The sequence below is a fragment of the Ictalurus punctatus genome, chromosome 26, assembly GCF_001660625.3.
Source record: "Ictalurus punctatus breed USDA103 chromosome 26, Coco_2.0, whole genome shotgun sequence".
Lineage (NCBI taxonomy): Eukaryota > Metazoa > Chordata > Actinopteri > Siluriformes > Ictaluridae > Ictalurus > Ictalurus punctatus.
In genome coordinates this window covers 12,189,622-12,205,986 of record NC_030441.2, presented here as the reverse complement: position 1 = coordinate 12,205,986, position 16,365 = coordinate 12,189,622, and the positions used below count along the sequence as shown (strand labels likewise).

General features: G+C 37.3%; 2 protein-coding genes across 4 annotated transcripts in view; both read left to right on the top strand.

Annotated features, from left to right (window-relative positions):
* The first annotated feature begins 1,886 nt into the window (after positions 1-1,886).
* LOC108258942 (gap junction protein alpha 8 paralog b) lies at positions 1,887-5,398 on the top strand. Of its 3 annotated transcripts, none has more exons than XR_008393568.1 (6): positions 1,887-1,959; positions 2,130-2,147; positions 2,273-2,396; positions 2,485-2,524; positions 3,432-4,695; positions 4,815-5,398. XR_008393568.1 is itself a non-coding variant. In XM_047151368.2 (5 exons), exons 1-5 carry the CDS (start codon positions 1,950-1,952, stop codon positions 3,624-3,626), a joined length of 390 nt encoding a protein of 129 aa, XP_047007324.1. In that variant the 5' UTR covers positions 1,907-1,949; the 3' UTR covers positions 3,627-5,398. The 3 variants fall into 3 exon arrangements, 1 of the variants encoding a protein (XP_047007324.1); XR_008393567.1 differs by having other exon boundaries at positions 1,907-1,959; positions 2,127-2,147; XM_047151368.2 differs by having other exon boundaries at positions 1,907-1,959; positions 2,127-2,147; positions 3,432-5,398.
* A 2,098-nt stretch (positions 5,399-7,496) lies between these two features.
* The window catches only part of fstl1a (follistatin-like 1a), a 20,358-nt gene continuing 11,489 nt past the window's right edge, over positions 7,497-16,365 (top strand). Inside the window, exons 1-2 of the mRNA XM_017457984.3 lie at positions 7,497-7,623; positions 7,725-7,781. Coding sequence (XP_017313473.1) covers positions 7,725-7,781 — 57 coding nt within the window. The 5' untranslated portion in view covers positions 7,497-7,623. The remainder of the gene's footprint in view (positions 7,624-7,724; positions 7,782-16,365) is intronic.

Sequence of the window (16,365 nt, the reverse complement as noted above, 5' to 3'; positions counted from 1 at the left end):
ATTGTAAAATGCTGTTTTAGGCAAAGATTAAATAAATGCACAAATATGCCCGTGATATAAATAATCAAAATTAGTTAATGCAGCAATAAATGCACAAGTTTTTTTTTTTTTTTTTTTTTTTTTTTTTAAACCCTTTCATTTCATAGTGACATGTTTATTTCCTTCTGTTGTCATCTGCCAGTCAACACAAATGGGGCTGAACTAATTCAGTGGTTGGTTAATTCTTTGCAACTGTTTTTTTTTTTTGTTTGTTTTTTTTTTGTCTGTAGCTGGGAGTCCGTTTTAGTGTGAGACACAATCTGTCAGGTAAAAATATGCTGGCTTTTATGCAGATGGAACCACATAGAAAAGCTCAGTGAGATTCGAAATGCTATAGATTAAAATAGCTATTCAGCTAGATAGACATGATTGAATGGATAAGGGCAAAGCCCCCTGTCTTTCAAAGATGAAAAAAAAAATCTAGATATAATGATATGTTACAGACTCGGTTGCAGATGTAATGAACATGAACTATGTATAGAGCATTTGCTTAATCACCCCCTACACCTCCAAATCTAATTAAGTAAATTATATTGTTGGAGTGACCAGCACATTTTTAATGACTAATTTGTCTAACTGCCTGAATGTAATGTGTATGCTGTATGAGAATTCTACATACATACGGCCAAAAAAACCCCCCCAAAAACAAGAGAGCCAAAAACACTGGATAGATTCTTTACGATGGTAAAAATACAGCACAGACTTGTGGCCGTTTGAAGTGATGATTACCCTCAGCATGCTGGAAAAAACAGGAAGCTATAACCATAAGCCAAGACCCAGAACAAGCCCACGTTTCTGTTGCCTTGAGAGAAAGAACAAGATCAAAACTTTTGGACCTGCAATCTGATAGTTTAAAAATAAAAACATCACCTGTTAGTATCGAGTAGTGGAACATTACTGATAATCCTACAGTAGATGTAGCCTATTTAATTACTAGCTAGTTATTGCAATATTCCACCAATTGAGCTAGGCACCTTGAGCTCGGCCCTTATCCCTCTACTGCTCAGTTGTATCTTGTATCAATTATAAATTGCTTTGGGTTTCATCTTAAAAAGTTTTTCATTATACAAAGTGAATCTGTACATCTGTACCCACAAACAGCAGACATTGATTTTCAACTAAAGTTACATTTACATTTATTCACTTAGCAGACGCTTTTATCCAAAGTGACTTACAAATGAGAAAATACAAGCATATGTTATCCAGCTAAATGAATACAATTTACATTAAATATATGTTGTGTAGTGTTCAGGTTTGTTGTTCAAACCTGATGCAATTACATGACATAATTTCAATAACTGCGTTGGCGTGGTCAGTGTCATAGTGGAACGGGATCTTATATCTGAGACACTGGCCGTGAGATGAGAATAAACCCTGGACGGGACACCAGTCAAAAAATGAGACATTTTATTTACTTGTAATCTATTAATGCTCATTTAATTACATCAATCCAACTATATCCAATGCAAGATAAAGTGCATGTGCATGTACTATGCTAAAACTACAATTAGAGATCTAAAATGCAACAGCAATGATGTGTAACGCACAAAGGTTTCCTATTAATTCATTGCTACATACAAATAGGAAATGATACATGATCAGTGCTACACCATAAGCATCATGATTTTGTGTCTGAGCTCTGCTGCAACACTAAACAAACTTATCGTTAAAAAAAAAAATAATAATAAAAAATTGGTGCCAGTCATTGTAACCACTTTCTGCAAACTTTTGACGAGATTTTTCGAAGGTATTAATTGAATGGTTAAGTTGTTTACTGTTTAAATTAGTTGCAGATGCACTGCTGTGAGATTGAAGTGTGAAAATAACACCCCCCATTTCCTTTGCAGAAAAGTCAGTTCAAAACCACGTCCCCATCATGTGTCTTCTTGCAGCAGCTGTGGAGTGATGCAATGACCACTGGTACGCCATGCATATAAATCTATACTACAGTATATAATTTGCGGCAAGACTATTTTTAGAAATGATTTAATGCAGTTAAGTGTTTTGCTGTGCTCTATTTCTTGTTCTGTAAGTACAAATTCCACTGATTCCTTTTCTCTTTTCTGTGCCATACAAATATGAAACAGCAGACAACAGATCAGATTCAGGTAGGTGCTCTAACAAATAAAAGATTATAATAATGTCTAATTTAGATAAAAAATGCAAAGGTTAACACTGTTTTCTATATTTACAACTCTCTTTTTCCTTTTCATCTTCTTTATACCCTTTTAAGAGATGCAACCATTGTCAAATATTAGACATTTTCTACAGTTTCTCATCCTGTGTCTGACCATATCCATTATCCTGGTTCTAATGTGTGCATTTGCAATCTTGCTCTTGAAAGAGATATGTGTATGGTAAGTAACACAAGTTCATAAAAATAATACACTTCACTAATAACAGGTCTGTGATAGGTTATCATGTGGATGAATTTTGCCATTTCAGGAGAAACAGATCACCGAGCTCCAGTTCCAGCGATGGAACGGTAAGGCCTGGCATATATTATACAAACAGAATCTTTTTTTTGGATGGTGTTTACAATAATAATATATAATATTACAATCAATTATTGATTGTAATATTATATTTAAATGTAGGCAATAATGTGTTTATATTTACTTATAACTATATTAAGAATAGATTTAATGAGAAATAGCTTCTTCTTTTTTTTTTTTTTTTTAAGTTAAAATGACCATTAGCATCGTTATAAATATTTTCCATGGCTGAATCTCAAATGGAGCTCTTTTGAGCATATAGTGCACTACAGGTCAAGGGAAATATTAACAGAAGAGGATGGGTTCCCTTTTGAGTCTGATTCCTCTCAAAGTTATTTCTTTATCCTGTCGAATGGAGATTCGGGTTGCTACTGTTGCCTCTAGCTTGCTCATTAGTAATCTACATCTAAACCCAGGTTTTTACTTCAAATGCGTTTTTACAGGTATTTGATGACCGACCCTAGTCTAGGATAATGCTGCAGTACGTGCTAACAGCCATGTCACCTTTCTAAAGAAATGCTATATAAAATGTAAAATTCTTTCATGGACAGGAGCAGTAAATCTGTATTATGTAATACCCATGTTAATATACAACAGATCATTTTTATTCTCTCACCTTTATTGCCACTGCTTGTACAGAAATTGTGTATTTGATCTCATGTAGCCGGTTTTCAGTAATTGCTTTCTTAATCTTCAAATGCTTATTTATATGAATATATATTTGTATCAATGTTTTTAATAACAGTATTTTTACTTGATCATTAACTTACAAACTTTGCATTATTGAGACTGTGAAAACTAAAATACTAGATAACTTTGGAATGTTATTATGATGCAGTTATATACTGTTATATCTATAATATTACTCCATTATGTTTTTTAAAATTTTTTATTAAGGTTTCTGAAAAAACAGGAGAGGCACGCAACAGAAGGCCAACATATAAAGAGAAAACTAACTCGATCTATGTTCAGTGGAAACCTGAAGACAGTACGAGTTGTGTAATGAGCCAGTTCTTTGACCCAGCGCAGGATTGTCAAGACGGGCCCCCTAAGCAGAGCATGGTGTCAGCATGTCACTATTCAACGACATAGAGTATCGTACATATTTTACAGCAGCAAATAGATGACTAACCAAATTGTGAGTAGGTGCACCACAACAAATGAAAAAAACAGTGGTAACGGTGTAGCATGGCAAATAACACATTTCTATGGCTGTGCACACATAGGCCCCTTCGACCTACTAAATCCAACCACAATACCTGATTGTTAAAATAATTCGAAAGATGCTCACATATATCATAGCGGCAATTTCTGGGCAAAGTTTTTGATCAAATCCTTAAGATCCAGCTGGCACGCCCGGGCTTTATCAGTCAAGAACATGGCAAATCCAGAGAGACGGCTCTGTCCCATTGAGCTCCTCAGATAGTTTTTAAAAGAAAAAATCTATTTCAGTTTAGACAAAGAACGCTCAGCAGAAGCCACAGTCACCGAGCTAGCTTTTTAAAGAAATGTCAAATTTTTGTCAGTTTATTATTTTCTTTCTCTGCTGCTTTTTTAATTTTCACTTCTGAAAGCCACTTGTGTCTATACTTAAACTCTATGACATCGCTCTTTAACTCGAGTGCAACTACATATATATTATAATTGTTTTCTGGTACTGTGTTATATACTCTGGTAATGACGTCAAAGACACACCATCAAGCAGAAGTTTGATTCACATACATGGTATTTAAATCGACATTCGCCAGGCATTGCTTTGGTGTTCGTGGGTATACTAATGTAAATGCATGTCCTGCTTACGGATGATGGGGCCCGTATCCAAGTACATGCGAACCTCGCGGGCCCCTAGGCTCTGATGTAGTTGCCTTACTGTCTTATTGATTGTTACGCTCTTGGATGATACATCGGACTAAGCAAACTATACATACTATACTCCACTGTTGTTCCCATTACATTTATGTACATATCTGCAATATCTGTAATTGCAATATATTGTGACCTTTAATTAAATATTTCTATAAATTCCTCCTTTGGACTTTTTTTTTTTATCCACTAGGTGTTCTTTTAACTTTAGCCAACAGAGGGTGTGGTTGCATGAGCTGGGCTAATGAGCTGGCTGATATACTATTGTTTTAAGAATAGGTTTTAACAGTGGAGCAAGGTAGGTAAATATATGTTTAACAACATTTATGATCATCTTTATATTAAAAAAAAAAGCAAACAAACAAATATTTCTAAGGAAACTGTTGATTTTTTTCTTGTTTTCTTGTTTCTCTCTAGGTTGCTTTCAGATGATGAGCAGTAGAAAGAAAGAAAGAAAAAAAGGAAGCAACTCAGCAAAGCTTTTACTCTGTAGTTAGATTAGAATGTGGTTGACCACCGATATGCATGATTGGGGTCATTTCTTGGTCATCTGAAAAAAACAAACCTGTAATTCAGTTAATATTTTAGTCAATATAAGAGTTGATAAAAGTAACCTAAAACCAGCTAGATAAACTAAAAACAAAAAACAGGCTCAAAACAGATTTTCCATCAATCACAATGCAACCAGAAATTAGCTAGCTAAATCATTAACTTCACATGTTATAATCACCATGTTTTTTCCTTATAATATTAACCCCTTGAATGTACAGTCCACTCTGAAACTATTGGAACTGCAAGGCCAATTCATTTGTTTTTGCTGTTGACTGAAAACATTTAGTCTTTTAGCTTTTATTTCCTGGTATGTACAACCCCAATTCCAAAAAAAAAAAAAAAGGGGCGCTGTGTAAAATGTAAAGAAAAACAGAATGCAATGATTTGCAAATCTCATAAACCCATATGTTATTCACAATAGAACATAGAAAACACATCAAGATGTTTAAACTGCGTAAATCAGGGGTGTCCAATCTTGCCCAGAAAGGGCAAGGTTTTCATTCCAACCAAGCAGGAGCCACACCTGATTCCACCTGTTTAATCAGTTGATCTTGGCTTTCAATAGACTCAGGTGTGGCTTCTGCTTGGTTGGAATGAAAACCTGCACCCACACCGGCCCTTTCCGGATAAGATTGGACACCCCTGGTGTAAATGTACCATTTCAAGAAAAAAATAAGAATTTTGAATTTCATGGCCTGTCATGTCTCAAAAAAGTTGGGACGGGGCAACAAAAGGCTGGAAAAGTAAGTGTTACTAAAAACAAACAGCTGGAGGAACATTTTGCAATTAATTAGGTTAATTGGCAACAGATCAGTAACATGATTGGGTATAAAAAGAGTATCTTAGAGAGGCAGAGTCTCTCAGAAGTAAAGATGGGAAAGTTGTACCATTTTTTTTTTCTTAAAATGGTACATTTACTCAGTATAAACACTTTGATATGTTTTCTGTTACTGTGAATAACATTTACATTTAACACAGCGTCCCAAATTTTTGGAATTGTATATGTATGTGTAGATGTATTAAATGACAAAACCTAGCACATTTTGTATCAGACCACCCAATTTGTAGGCAGGCAAAAATTTTGGAACATGTGACTATCGGGTGTTTCTTGTTACCCAGGTGTGTCCTGTTAGATTGATTGTTTAAACAGTAACTATAGCTATGGAGTTTAATTTGTGCCAAAACTAAACAAATAAATATACAATTTCACAAACAAACACAATCTGCCTTGCAAAGGAAAACTCGACTCTCTCTTATTAATCTTTATTGATGATGTAACTCATGATGGCAGCAGCAGAATTAATTCAGAATTTTACAAAAACCCTTTGTCTGCCAATTTACAGAGAAATGCATACAAATTAATTGGGAGGAACTTCATCATGCAGCAAGACAATGACCCAGAACACACTGCCCTCTCAAAAAGGACTTTATCAGGAGGAAAAAATGGAAGGTTTTAGACTGGCCACGTCAATCACCAGACTTTTGGTGATGTCAATGTGTCACAAGCTTGATGCAATTATTCCATGCAAAGGATAAACAACCAAAAATTAAGTCAGATGACATCACATGATATGCCATGGCCCAAATCCGTGGAAAATCTGCGGTCATGTAGAAAAATTGCAAGCTCCTCCAAATATTTGCTTGATTTTGCATTCATTTCTGCGATTGCAAAATCCTGGAGGGACTGACGTTTTATCACTTAAAAATTGGGTGGTCTGATACAAAAGGTTCTACATCTATCTGGATGGAAATACAGGAAATAAAAGCTGAAATCCTAAAATCTTGTCTCATGGCCATCTTTTCATCTCAAACTCAAATGTCTTTGGTGTATAGCACAAACAAATGAATTGGCCCTGCCATTCCAGTACTTTCAGAGGGGACTGTATATCATGCGCGCGCCTTCTCATATTGAAAGCACCAATATTTACTCTTAAAGTACTGTAGTAAATCTATAGTATTATCATGGTTAAATTGGTTAAACATAATGAAAAACATACAGCATACTTACCACAGATTACCAGAGTAAAATCATGCAACATGCTTCAGAGTTTGCTACCTGTGACTATAATGTATAGTAAAACCCACAGACTAATAGTAAGCTAGAGTGAATTTTAAGTCACTTAAACTAATTAGTGTGTGTGTGTGTATATATATATATATATATATATATATATATATATATATATATATATATATATATATATATAATATAAATTTTGGAAGGAAGCATAGCAACAGTAACAAAAAGTCAGAAGAGTAAGGACCTTTTAAAACTTCTGCATATTATATATATATATATATATATATATATATATATATATATATATATATATATATATATTACATGGGTTATAGCATTAAGTGCTGTAGAACTGGCAGATGAATAAAACGTTCACTGAAGTTAGTTGGACATGGAAAACAAAATACACACAAGTCTTATTTTCAAGTGTATATGTGTCAGAAAATGTTTTGCTGGTCTGAAGGGGATAATTATCCTGGAACAGGCAGTTTAGGGCACTATTTTTCTACACTATGTAGTAGGCTAGTATGCGGTTTGGGACACAGCTCACTTTCCTTCAGCTCACGGCGTCACAGCTGACGGTCGAAGCTACAAAAGCTTTAAACACAGCGCCTGAGACACTCAGCGCGCGCGAGAGCAAGACGTGTGGCTACAGTAAGTTCCTCCATCTTCTAGCAAAGTCTTTAAGAGTTCATGTTCGGTGTAAGTTTGAAGGTTTGACTCGAATTATAAAGACTTTTTTCTTTCTTTTATAGATGTTGAGAAGCGCACCTTTGTTCGTTTTGCTCGCAGTGGCTGTCTGTCACGCCGAGGTGAGCTTTCCTTTATTGGGGGGATAAAGTGTGATTAGAAAAAGTCATTTCATTAGGATTTCCAAACTACAGGCAGAGTCACTCACAGCCAGTAAGGAGTCAGTTATTTCATTCTAACTTACATTTTGGTACAGAAGCTACCTACCTAAAAATTTTTTTGGTAACTTATCAAAGCTACCAAGATACTGATGCTTTGTAACTGAAGCTTTGACTCATTTTTATACACATAAATAAGAAATAATGGAAGCATAATACCACCAATTAGTGTCATGTGACGTCATGTAGGCTAATAAATATACTATTTGTATGCTTTAAAAAAATAAATAAAAAATCAGGGTATTGCATCTGGAAAAGGCTTGGAATTAAATGAATAGGCGTGCAGTTTCAGTATGAAAACTGAAAGAAAATATTTTGGGAAATATGTCATGTTTTAGGTATTACATGTATTATTCATGTCTGTACTAATTGTAATGTTATCGTCGTATTAGAAGAATACAAAGTTGTTAACTGGACTTTTTTCCTGGTTTCGCGATAATATAGCATGTTGCTGTTTTGTCTTATCTTCAAGACCGTCCTCCAGGATTTCATCGCCATCGCAGAAATGACCGCAAAATCGAGCAAACTCTGTTTCAAAATGGCAGCAGATTTGTGATGTCATGACAACGCGCATGCAGCCAAAACCCTCTTCGATTCATGTAACAATAAATGGATAAAAATGACGATTTAATTCATGCAAATTTGCTATCCTTAGCAAATTGCTGTGGTATAAGATTTCTGTTCATTACGTGGTGACTATCAATAACACAAACCAAACGAAATGTTACAGAATAGCATTTAAATAAGGAAATATTTGTTGTTGTGGAACTCTCAGATCCTAATGAGTCTCAAACTGAGTGCTTAGTGTTGAGCAGTTTCTCAGTTCACTAAACATTTAATTGTAAACATTATTCCTTCGTTAGATATTAAGATTTGAGGGTATTGACAATGACATCATGACATCATTTAAACATAAATGCTAAAATTTCGAGTGTATGGTTGTGCTTTTCATAATACAGTTAAATACGTTTAAAATGAGAGAGATACCCAAGCACAGGAACGAATGTTTTCATGAGGCCTCTGTATAAATTTAATCAAGTGATTCAAACTAGCTGTTTTCCAGACATTTAAAGTATGTTCGAGATTTATTTTAATTGAAGGAAGCCAAATTTTGGATGCTAAACCGGGCTTGGTTGATTGAGTACATTCGAGAAAATTTGGCTAAAAAAAATGAATTGAATAAACTTTATTAGAGATTGCTTTGAGTGCGACATTTCACGCTTGTTGGTGGTCTTTTCTCGCCATTGTGACCATCTTGGTGGCCAAGTTGAAGGTGTTTATTTAGTTAATGAACATGTTGTGTGGCCTCATGGTCTCTCAGCTTGACTGTAAATGAACTCACGCAAACAGATAAGTGTAAAAGCCAAGCGGAACCCCAGGATGCTGTAAGACAGATGTGTACAGCTGGTGTTTGTCCTCGCACTGACGAATTCTTATGCTGGCAATTAAAATCATTATCACCTGGGTGGTACAGAGCCGTTATAACACGCTGAGGCTTTTCCAAACACTGGAGTATGCTGTTGTCTTTGAACATGCGCTCGACGGACACACTGTGGCCACTAATGATGTGTTTGTGTGTCTCTGCCACTTGAACAGCTGCTGGTGAGTTAGTCAGCTGGTATTTTTTTAGCATTTAAGTGTTGACAAACACGGCTGAATGCAGCAGATGTGCTTGTCTTTTCATGTGTGTGCCGAGAGGCTCTTTAAACAGACACACCTTGCTCGTTCTTCTACCACGTCGCGCTCGTGCCATATGAAGCAGCGCTTGAGAGGTATTAACAGTTCAGTGAGGACTGTGTGGCTAAACAAGCACAAATCAAACCTGATCAAAAGGTTTCCAGATCCGCTGCTAGAAGTGGGCTCTTTTTTTTATTTATTTATTTATTTTTTTATATAAACTCTACATGATTGATCTGATCTAACAGCTGAATCACTTTTCCAAAAACATTGCAGTGTTCTCTGAACCGTGCTCTGGATTTCAGACAGTTCTAATAATGTGAACAGTTTTGGGGAAATGTAACATGTTGATCAAAGACATCCTTTTGTCTCTATAGCCATGCAGGAACATTTACCCTTACAGGAGCTGTGAGCTGTCAGTAGCTACCTCGGGTGTGATTGCCAGCGCACACTCCAGTCCCACCCTCAGGGCTGATCAGTTTCAGAAAATGTCAGCAGGTTTCTGAATTATTAAAAGCATGACACAGAAATTCAGTAAATGTCATGATGCAGGAAGCGCTGGACTCGGGGGGGGGGGGGGTGAGTTATTTTCTAGCACAAGAGAAATGACCGTGGGATTGGGATCTATATTGTGGAAAAAAATCACATCTGTGAATTAATTAACAGTATTATAAACATTCAGCCACAGGTACTCACAGCTATGCTGGTATTCAGTACAACAGCACAATTGCGAGTGTGATATCGCTTTTATACAACAGTTCTATAAACAAGACTTTGATTGTTGAGTAACTGACAATTCAGACACAGCATGGCCAAATGTTTTGTTTATTTTTGCGGTGTCAGCAAAAATAAGCCACAGCTAGATTGCCTGTAGCCATGACAACACACACACTGACTGACTATCTATCTATCTATCTTTCTCTTTCATCAATATCCAATTTCTTTTTCCTTCTTTCTTTCTTGTTGTCTCTCTGTATCCCTTTCTTTCTTTCTTTCTTTCTTTCTTTCTTTCTTTCTTTCTTGTTGTCTCTCTGTATCCCTTTCTCTTTCTTTCTTTCTTTCTTTCTTTCTTTCTTTCTTTCTTTCTTTCTTTCTTTCTTTCTTTCTGTCTGTCTGTATCCATTTCTTTCTTTCCTTCTTTCTTTCTTTCTTTCTTTCTTTCTTTCTTTCTTTCTTTCTGTCTGTCTGTATCCATTTCTTTCTTTCTTTCTTTCTTTCTTTCTTTCTTGTTGTCTGTCTGTATCCATTTCTCTTTCTTTCTTCTTTGTCTGTCTATCCATTCCTTCCTTCCTTTCTTTCTTTCTTTCTTTCTTTCTTTCCTTCGTTCTTTCTTTCTTTCTTTCCTTCGTTCTTTCTTTCTTTCTTTCTTTCTTTCTTTCCTTCGTTCTTTCTTTCTTTCTTTCTTTCTTTCTTTCTTTCTTTCTTTCTTTCTTTCTTCTTTTTGTTCATGTTGTCTGTCTGTATCCATTCCTTTCTTTTTCTTTCTTGTTTGTCTGTCTGTATCCATTTTTCTTTCTTTCTTGTTGTTTGTTTCCATTCCTTTCTTTCTTTCTTTCTTTCTTTCTTTCTTTCTTTCTTTTTTCTCCTCTGCAAGTATAAGTTTAGTTCTTTTTTGTTTGTCTGTATCCATTTCATTCTTTCTTTCTTTCTTTCTTTCTTTCTTTCTTTCTTTCTTTCTTATCCCTCTTCTTACTTAGACAACATTATCAGGAGTAAATACAAGTTTTATGTGTAAGAGAACGAGAGAGAGAAAGACAGAATGAAACAACTGACTGCCAGCACAACTCTGTGTGATAATTGCTAGCAGGACCGTTGTATCATTCAAAGAGCATGAATGCCGTGTGTGTAATTTAACGTGGCCTTGCATGCAGTTTCAGTTTGGAATTTTTGACGGATTTGTTGTAAAGTTATCAAATCCTACTGTACTGTCCAAGCATGTGGATAAAAGGTCAGTCATTTCAGTATTATAAGGCAACACATTTCCAGGGATAAAGAGAAAGATGGGAGAAAGGCACGATTTAGAATAGTTTCTGTTCTTCAGAACATCTGTGAGCTATTACTTCTAAAACTCCAGCCTAGCACAGCAAACCTACAGAGTGAGAACAAGGAAGGAAATTCAATACGGAGGGAAAAAAACAGTAAGTAAAACTGAACCGAGGCCACTGAGGCTAGTCTACGGACAGCGTGACGACACAAGAATTCCTTGTAAGATTTTTTGAGACACATTTTGTCTTTCCCCAAAGTGCCGGTATTAAATTTCGATTCATGATTGACCTCTCACTGACACCGTTGTTCTTGATTGTACCACTGATTGCTTTCTGTACCGTCCCATCACTTTTTTTGAGACGTTGGCGTCTCTTGTCTGTTCTTCTTCTTGTCTTCGATGTCATATTCAGCTGGAGAACATTCCAGTGAGACAGGCTGATAAAGCTCCCTAGCAAGTGCATTAATGATAGTAAGATCTTACTGTAAAAAAAAAAGATTCAGTGCACACAGTCTGAAGAGCAAAATGAAGCACTAATGAGCGCTTGGCTGAGAAATACACTCTTCGTTCTGTTGTGTTTCCAAGGATAGTTGAATGTGTACGTGTCTATTGTGGTGGGAAAGACTGGGGTTTCTTTCTTGCTGTATGAGACTCAGCAGATTCATAGTAAAAGACTAGGCTATGGATTTGATGCAGTGTTTTGTTGTTGTTGTAAATTTATGCCTAGCATATGAATGATCTCAGCTGTGTTGCTGTGACTGTAACCAACACACAATTTGGGAAACAGCATGTCATCCTATTAGTTCAAGTTGTGAATGTGCAGTTGAGAAATGTTGATCTCCCCACCCATCTTTGTGCACGACTAATTAGAAACACGTGCATGCAGTGAAGCTTATCTCCATGTTTAACAAGCAGGAGTTTTGATTGGTGAGGTCCTTTTGACCTTTTCTACACAGACCATCTTATCTCAACCTTAACAGAACCTTAAAAAAAGAGCTGGTCTCAGAATAACCGCAAGCGAAAATAATTCTTCTGCTAAACGTCATATTGAGGTGCCGCTTGGCTCTGAGTCATTCAACACTCAGAAATCAAGGCAGGCAGATGTACAAGACATAGTGTTAGAGCTGAGAGCAGTGGCCACCAACCCTCTTCCTTGAGATCTGTCTTTTTCTCCATTCAAAATCTAACACACCCGTTTCCGTTGATCAAGAACTTCTTCAGGCAATGATTTGATGGTCAGGTGGGCATGATTATGGTTGGAGCTGAAGTCTTCAGGAAGGTAGATCTCCAGAACAGGGTTGGGGACCACTCCGAATATTATTGTCTTTAACCCCTTTACATTTGGGTGTAATTTTGCGTACCATGCTCAAAACTAAATGCTTATTATTCAGAGACTACAACAATGAAGATTAATTCCTTAGTACCAACTGACAGAAATGGTTAACCTCCGATACGTCAGTGGGTCCAGACAAATTCTCAGAATTGTTGTACTGCTTTGTTTGTCTTTTTTTTTTTTTTTTTTGTGTGTGTGTGTGTGTGGTAATGGTAGTTTGCACACTACACGATCTCAGACAAGTCTACACGTATTCACCTGGAGCATGATTAAAGATGATCCCTAAATCCAGCTTTCTTTCAAAAATAAACATGAGAGCTGTGTGCAGTTGGCAACTGGCGGTTGTGGTTGTTTCTGCACTATTTTGTACATTAACAGAAAAAGAGGGAAATTAGAGAAATTTGGGAGGAAGGGTTGGATGAGGAGAGAGTCTCCTCAACCTCGAGTTCAGCACCATATCAGCATGGCTACTCGCACCGTCAACAGTAAATAAAATATCACTTCGCTAGTAGTATTTACTTTAGAACAGTCAACACAGACTCATTAGTTGGCAAAATCTAGAACACTCACCATACAGTTCAATGTTTTGAGACAGTAAATACATCGCCAACTCATGACTACTAATCTTCACTGGCTAACTTGTCTCTAACAAAACGCACACTTTTATGGAGGCGTCCATGTTTTTTCCCCAAACCTGCGGAATTCCGAGTACAGACTTCCCACTTCCGAGTTAAATCAAACACAGTACAAGTCAGGGACCGGGAACTTAATTATTGTCCAACTTTAAGTAGTCGTTGGTACATATTTCCAGTTTCTGAATCATCTGTTCCTTTAGTGTACAACAACACGTGCACACTCCTCACAGGACGCTAAGCTGCACTCTCTTCCATTCTCTTTTCTCCCATTAACCTAACGCCAGCTGTCCTAGTGCAAGTCGGTCATGGTGTCCGAGTGTGGATTCACCCTGCGTGTGTGGGAGGGGGTAGCTGGAAATCACCATCTACAATCTGTAGTAGCTGACTGCCAAACAGTAATGGACCCACACATACCTGTTCAGTAAATGTCACATCACATCCTACCTTTTCTCAGTTACATGGTAAAGTTTTAGGCAAAGTTGTACAAATGGTTGAATATAAGTACACCCACACATCTGGGGTGTGTGTGTGTGTGTGTGTGTGTGTGTGTGTGTGTGTGTGTGTGTGTGTGTGTGTGTGTGTGTGTGTGTGTGTGTGTGTGTGTGTGTGTGTGTGTGTGTGTGTGTGTGTGTGTGTGTGTGTGTGTGTGTGTGTGTGTTTTCATGCCTTTCAACCTAGGGTCTTTTACCCCTAACACTCACCAGACCTGGCTTGGAATGTGAGGAATGCACCACATGCTCTTTCATCATGGGTCACAGCTCACTGTCTGTTGGTGTGTGTGTGTTTGTGATACCCCCTCAACGCAAGAACCTACCCCTGAGAAAACTTTACTCCACAATTGACATTCTTTGTTATTCTGTACTGTGGTTGCCAAATGCAGCCTTTTAAACCCCTCAGTGTGAACTTTCTTACTTTGTGTACCACAATGACTCCTGTTTTCCTCTTTTATTATTAGCAAACTTACGGGTTAGTTTAATTAGTTTGCTTTCCCCTCCTTTGTTTCCACTTTGTGAATCTTATAACACTTGCTATTAGATTGAGGATCTATGCTGTGGTTTATGAAATGCTTTCCTTTGACCTTTTTGTTTTGTTCACTTCCGGTCTTATTTTCCCTTCTCCCCTTCTCACATGTGTTCAGCTTTGTGAGTCCAGTTAAGTAAGACCATTAGCCATGTTAAGACCATTAACATGCATCAACACTACACATTTTACTCCCACCTCTTGTGTCATGAAGGAACAATACATATTGACTTTTAGATGATTTGATTGGTCAACTGTCACAATTAAGTTTACTGGGTGTGCACCTGTGTCTGTATATTCGAGCCAGTGCCTTTTCACCCTTGATACCATGGGGAAATACAGACTACTCAAAATATCAAAATCTTGGGACCACACAAATAAACTCCCAGGGATGAACAAACTTTGGTCCAAAAGGTTGAACTGAACCCCAGACAACAACGAAGGAACATGAAGGAGTTGTGGCATCAGGTACAGAATGTGTACCATTTATTAAGAGAGTTCTACATTGCTATTGGCCTGAAAAGCTGTTGCACAAGAAAGAAGCCCGTACTCCATGAGCAGCATAAAAAAGCCAGACTGGAGCTTGCAGGTGATCTCCAGCATTTTTCAGGAGTGTTTTCTGGTCAGAGGAAACAAAAATTGAACTGTGTGGCCATAACGATCAAAAGGAAGAAACTTTTAATCCAACGACCACCATCCTACCCGTGAAGCATGGCGGTGGGAGTATCATGTTGTGGGGGTGGTTTTCTGGAAAAGTGCCTGGTGCACTTCAGAAAATAGATGGCAGAGAATGGGAAGAGAATAAGACGGGAGAATCATCTAGAAATTCTTACGCAACATCAAGACATCAGCCAGAAAGTTAAAACTCAGTTGCAACCGAGTCTTCCAGCAGGACAATGATCCTAAGCGTACATCCAAAATTGTAACAAAATGGCTTAAAGACAACAAGGTGAAAGTATTGGAACGGCCATCACAACACCCTGACCTGAATCCCATAGAACAGCCGTGGACTGAACTGAAAAAGTGTGTTTTGAGCAAGGAAGCCCACACATCCGGCTAAAGTTACACCTGTTCTGTCAGGAGGAAAGGGCACAAATTCCAGAAAAGGATTGTGAGAGGCTTGTGGAAGGCTACCCCAAGCATTTGATTAAAAGGCAATATTAACAAAGTGCATGTAAACTTTTGATCCACTGAAAATCTGATATAGTATATAAAAGCTGAAATAAATCTATTATTTTGTCATGACCTCTTAAGGAAATGAAATAGATGCCCTAGTAATGACTTAACACAGGAAACGTACGGAACATGACTTGTGTGGAGTTTTGAAAAAGGTTATTAAGTCTGTCCTGCATTGAGGAGTTGTAAAGCTCTTCGTTTTTATTAGCTCTTGACTGCACACATTCAGATTTGAGGCAAACAGCAGAATTAACATGCGATACCTGAAACTTAATCAGGAGTATTTACGTATTCCACGTTTCTTGATTTGTTTTGTGGCAACCGTTAACTTTGTCTGCCTAAAAACTGGTGGACTGTGACGACTAGCGCACACACAAAGCCCAATCATGAGTCAAGGCTAATGAGCTCGTCTGGACTCTGAGCTAATCTGAAACGGAAATTCTTTCATGAGGAAAAAAAATAAATAAAAAAATTCCATGAAATGTTTCCTTTACCAGAACTGGACTGCTTCGTACTCCCATTCTTCACCAGAAAAGCACTCGTTCACCAACGTGTGTGAGAGAGAGAGTTAAAGACAACCTCAGGCTGACACACGTCTTTGAAGAGCATCGCTGTAATTAGGCTCTTTAAAGGAGCTGCAGGTTGTGTCTTGTTAAAACTGTG

Coding starts and splice junctions, on each gene's coding strand:
- LOC108258942 (XM_047151368.2), top strand. Junction 2,397..2,484: donor TTGAAAGAGATATGTGTATG/GTAAGTAACACA, acceptor TTGCCATTTCAG/GAGAAACAGATCACCGAGCT. Junction 2,525..3,431: donor CCAGTTCCAGCGATGGAACG/GTAAGGCCTGGC, acceptor TTTTTTATTAAG/GTTTCTGAAAAAACAGGAGA.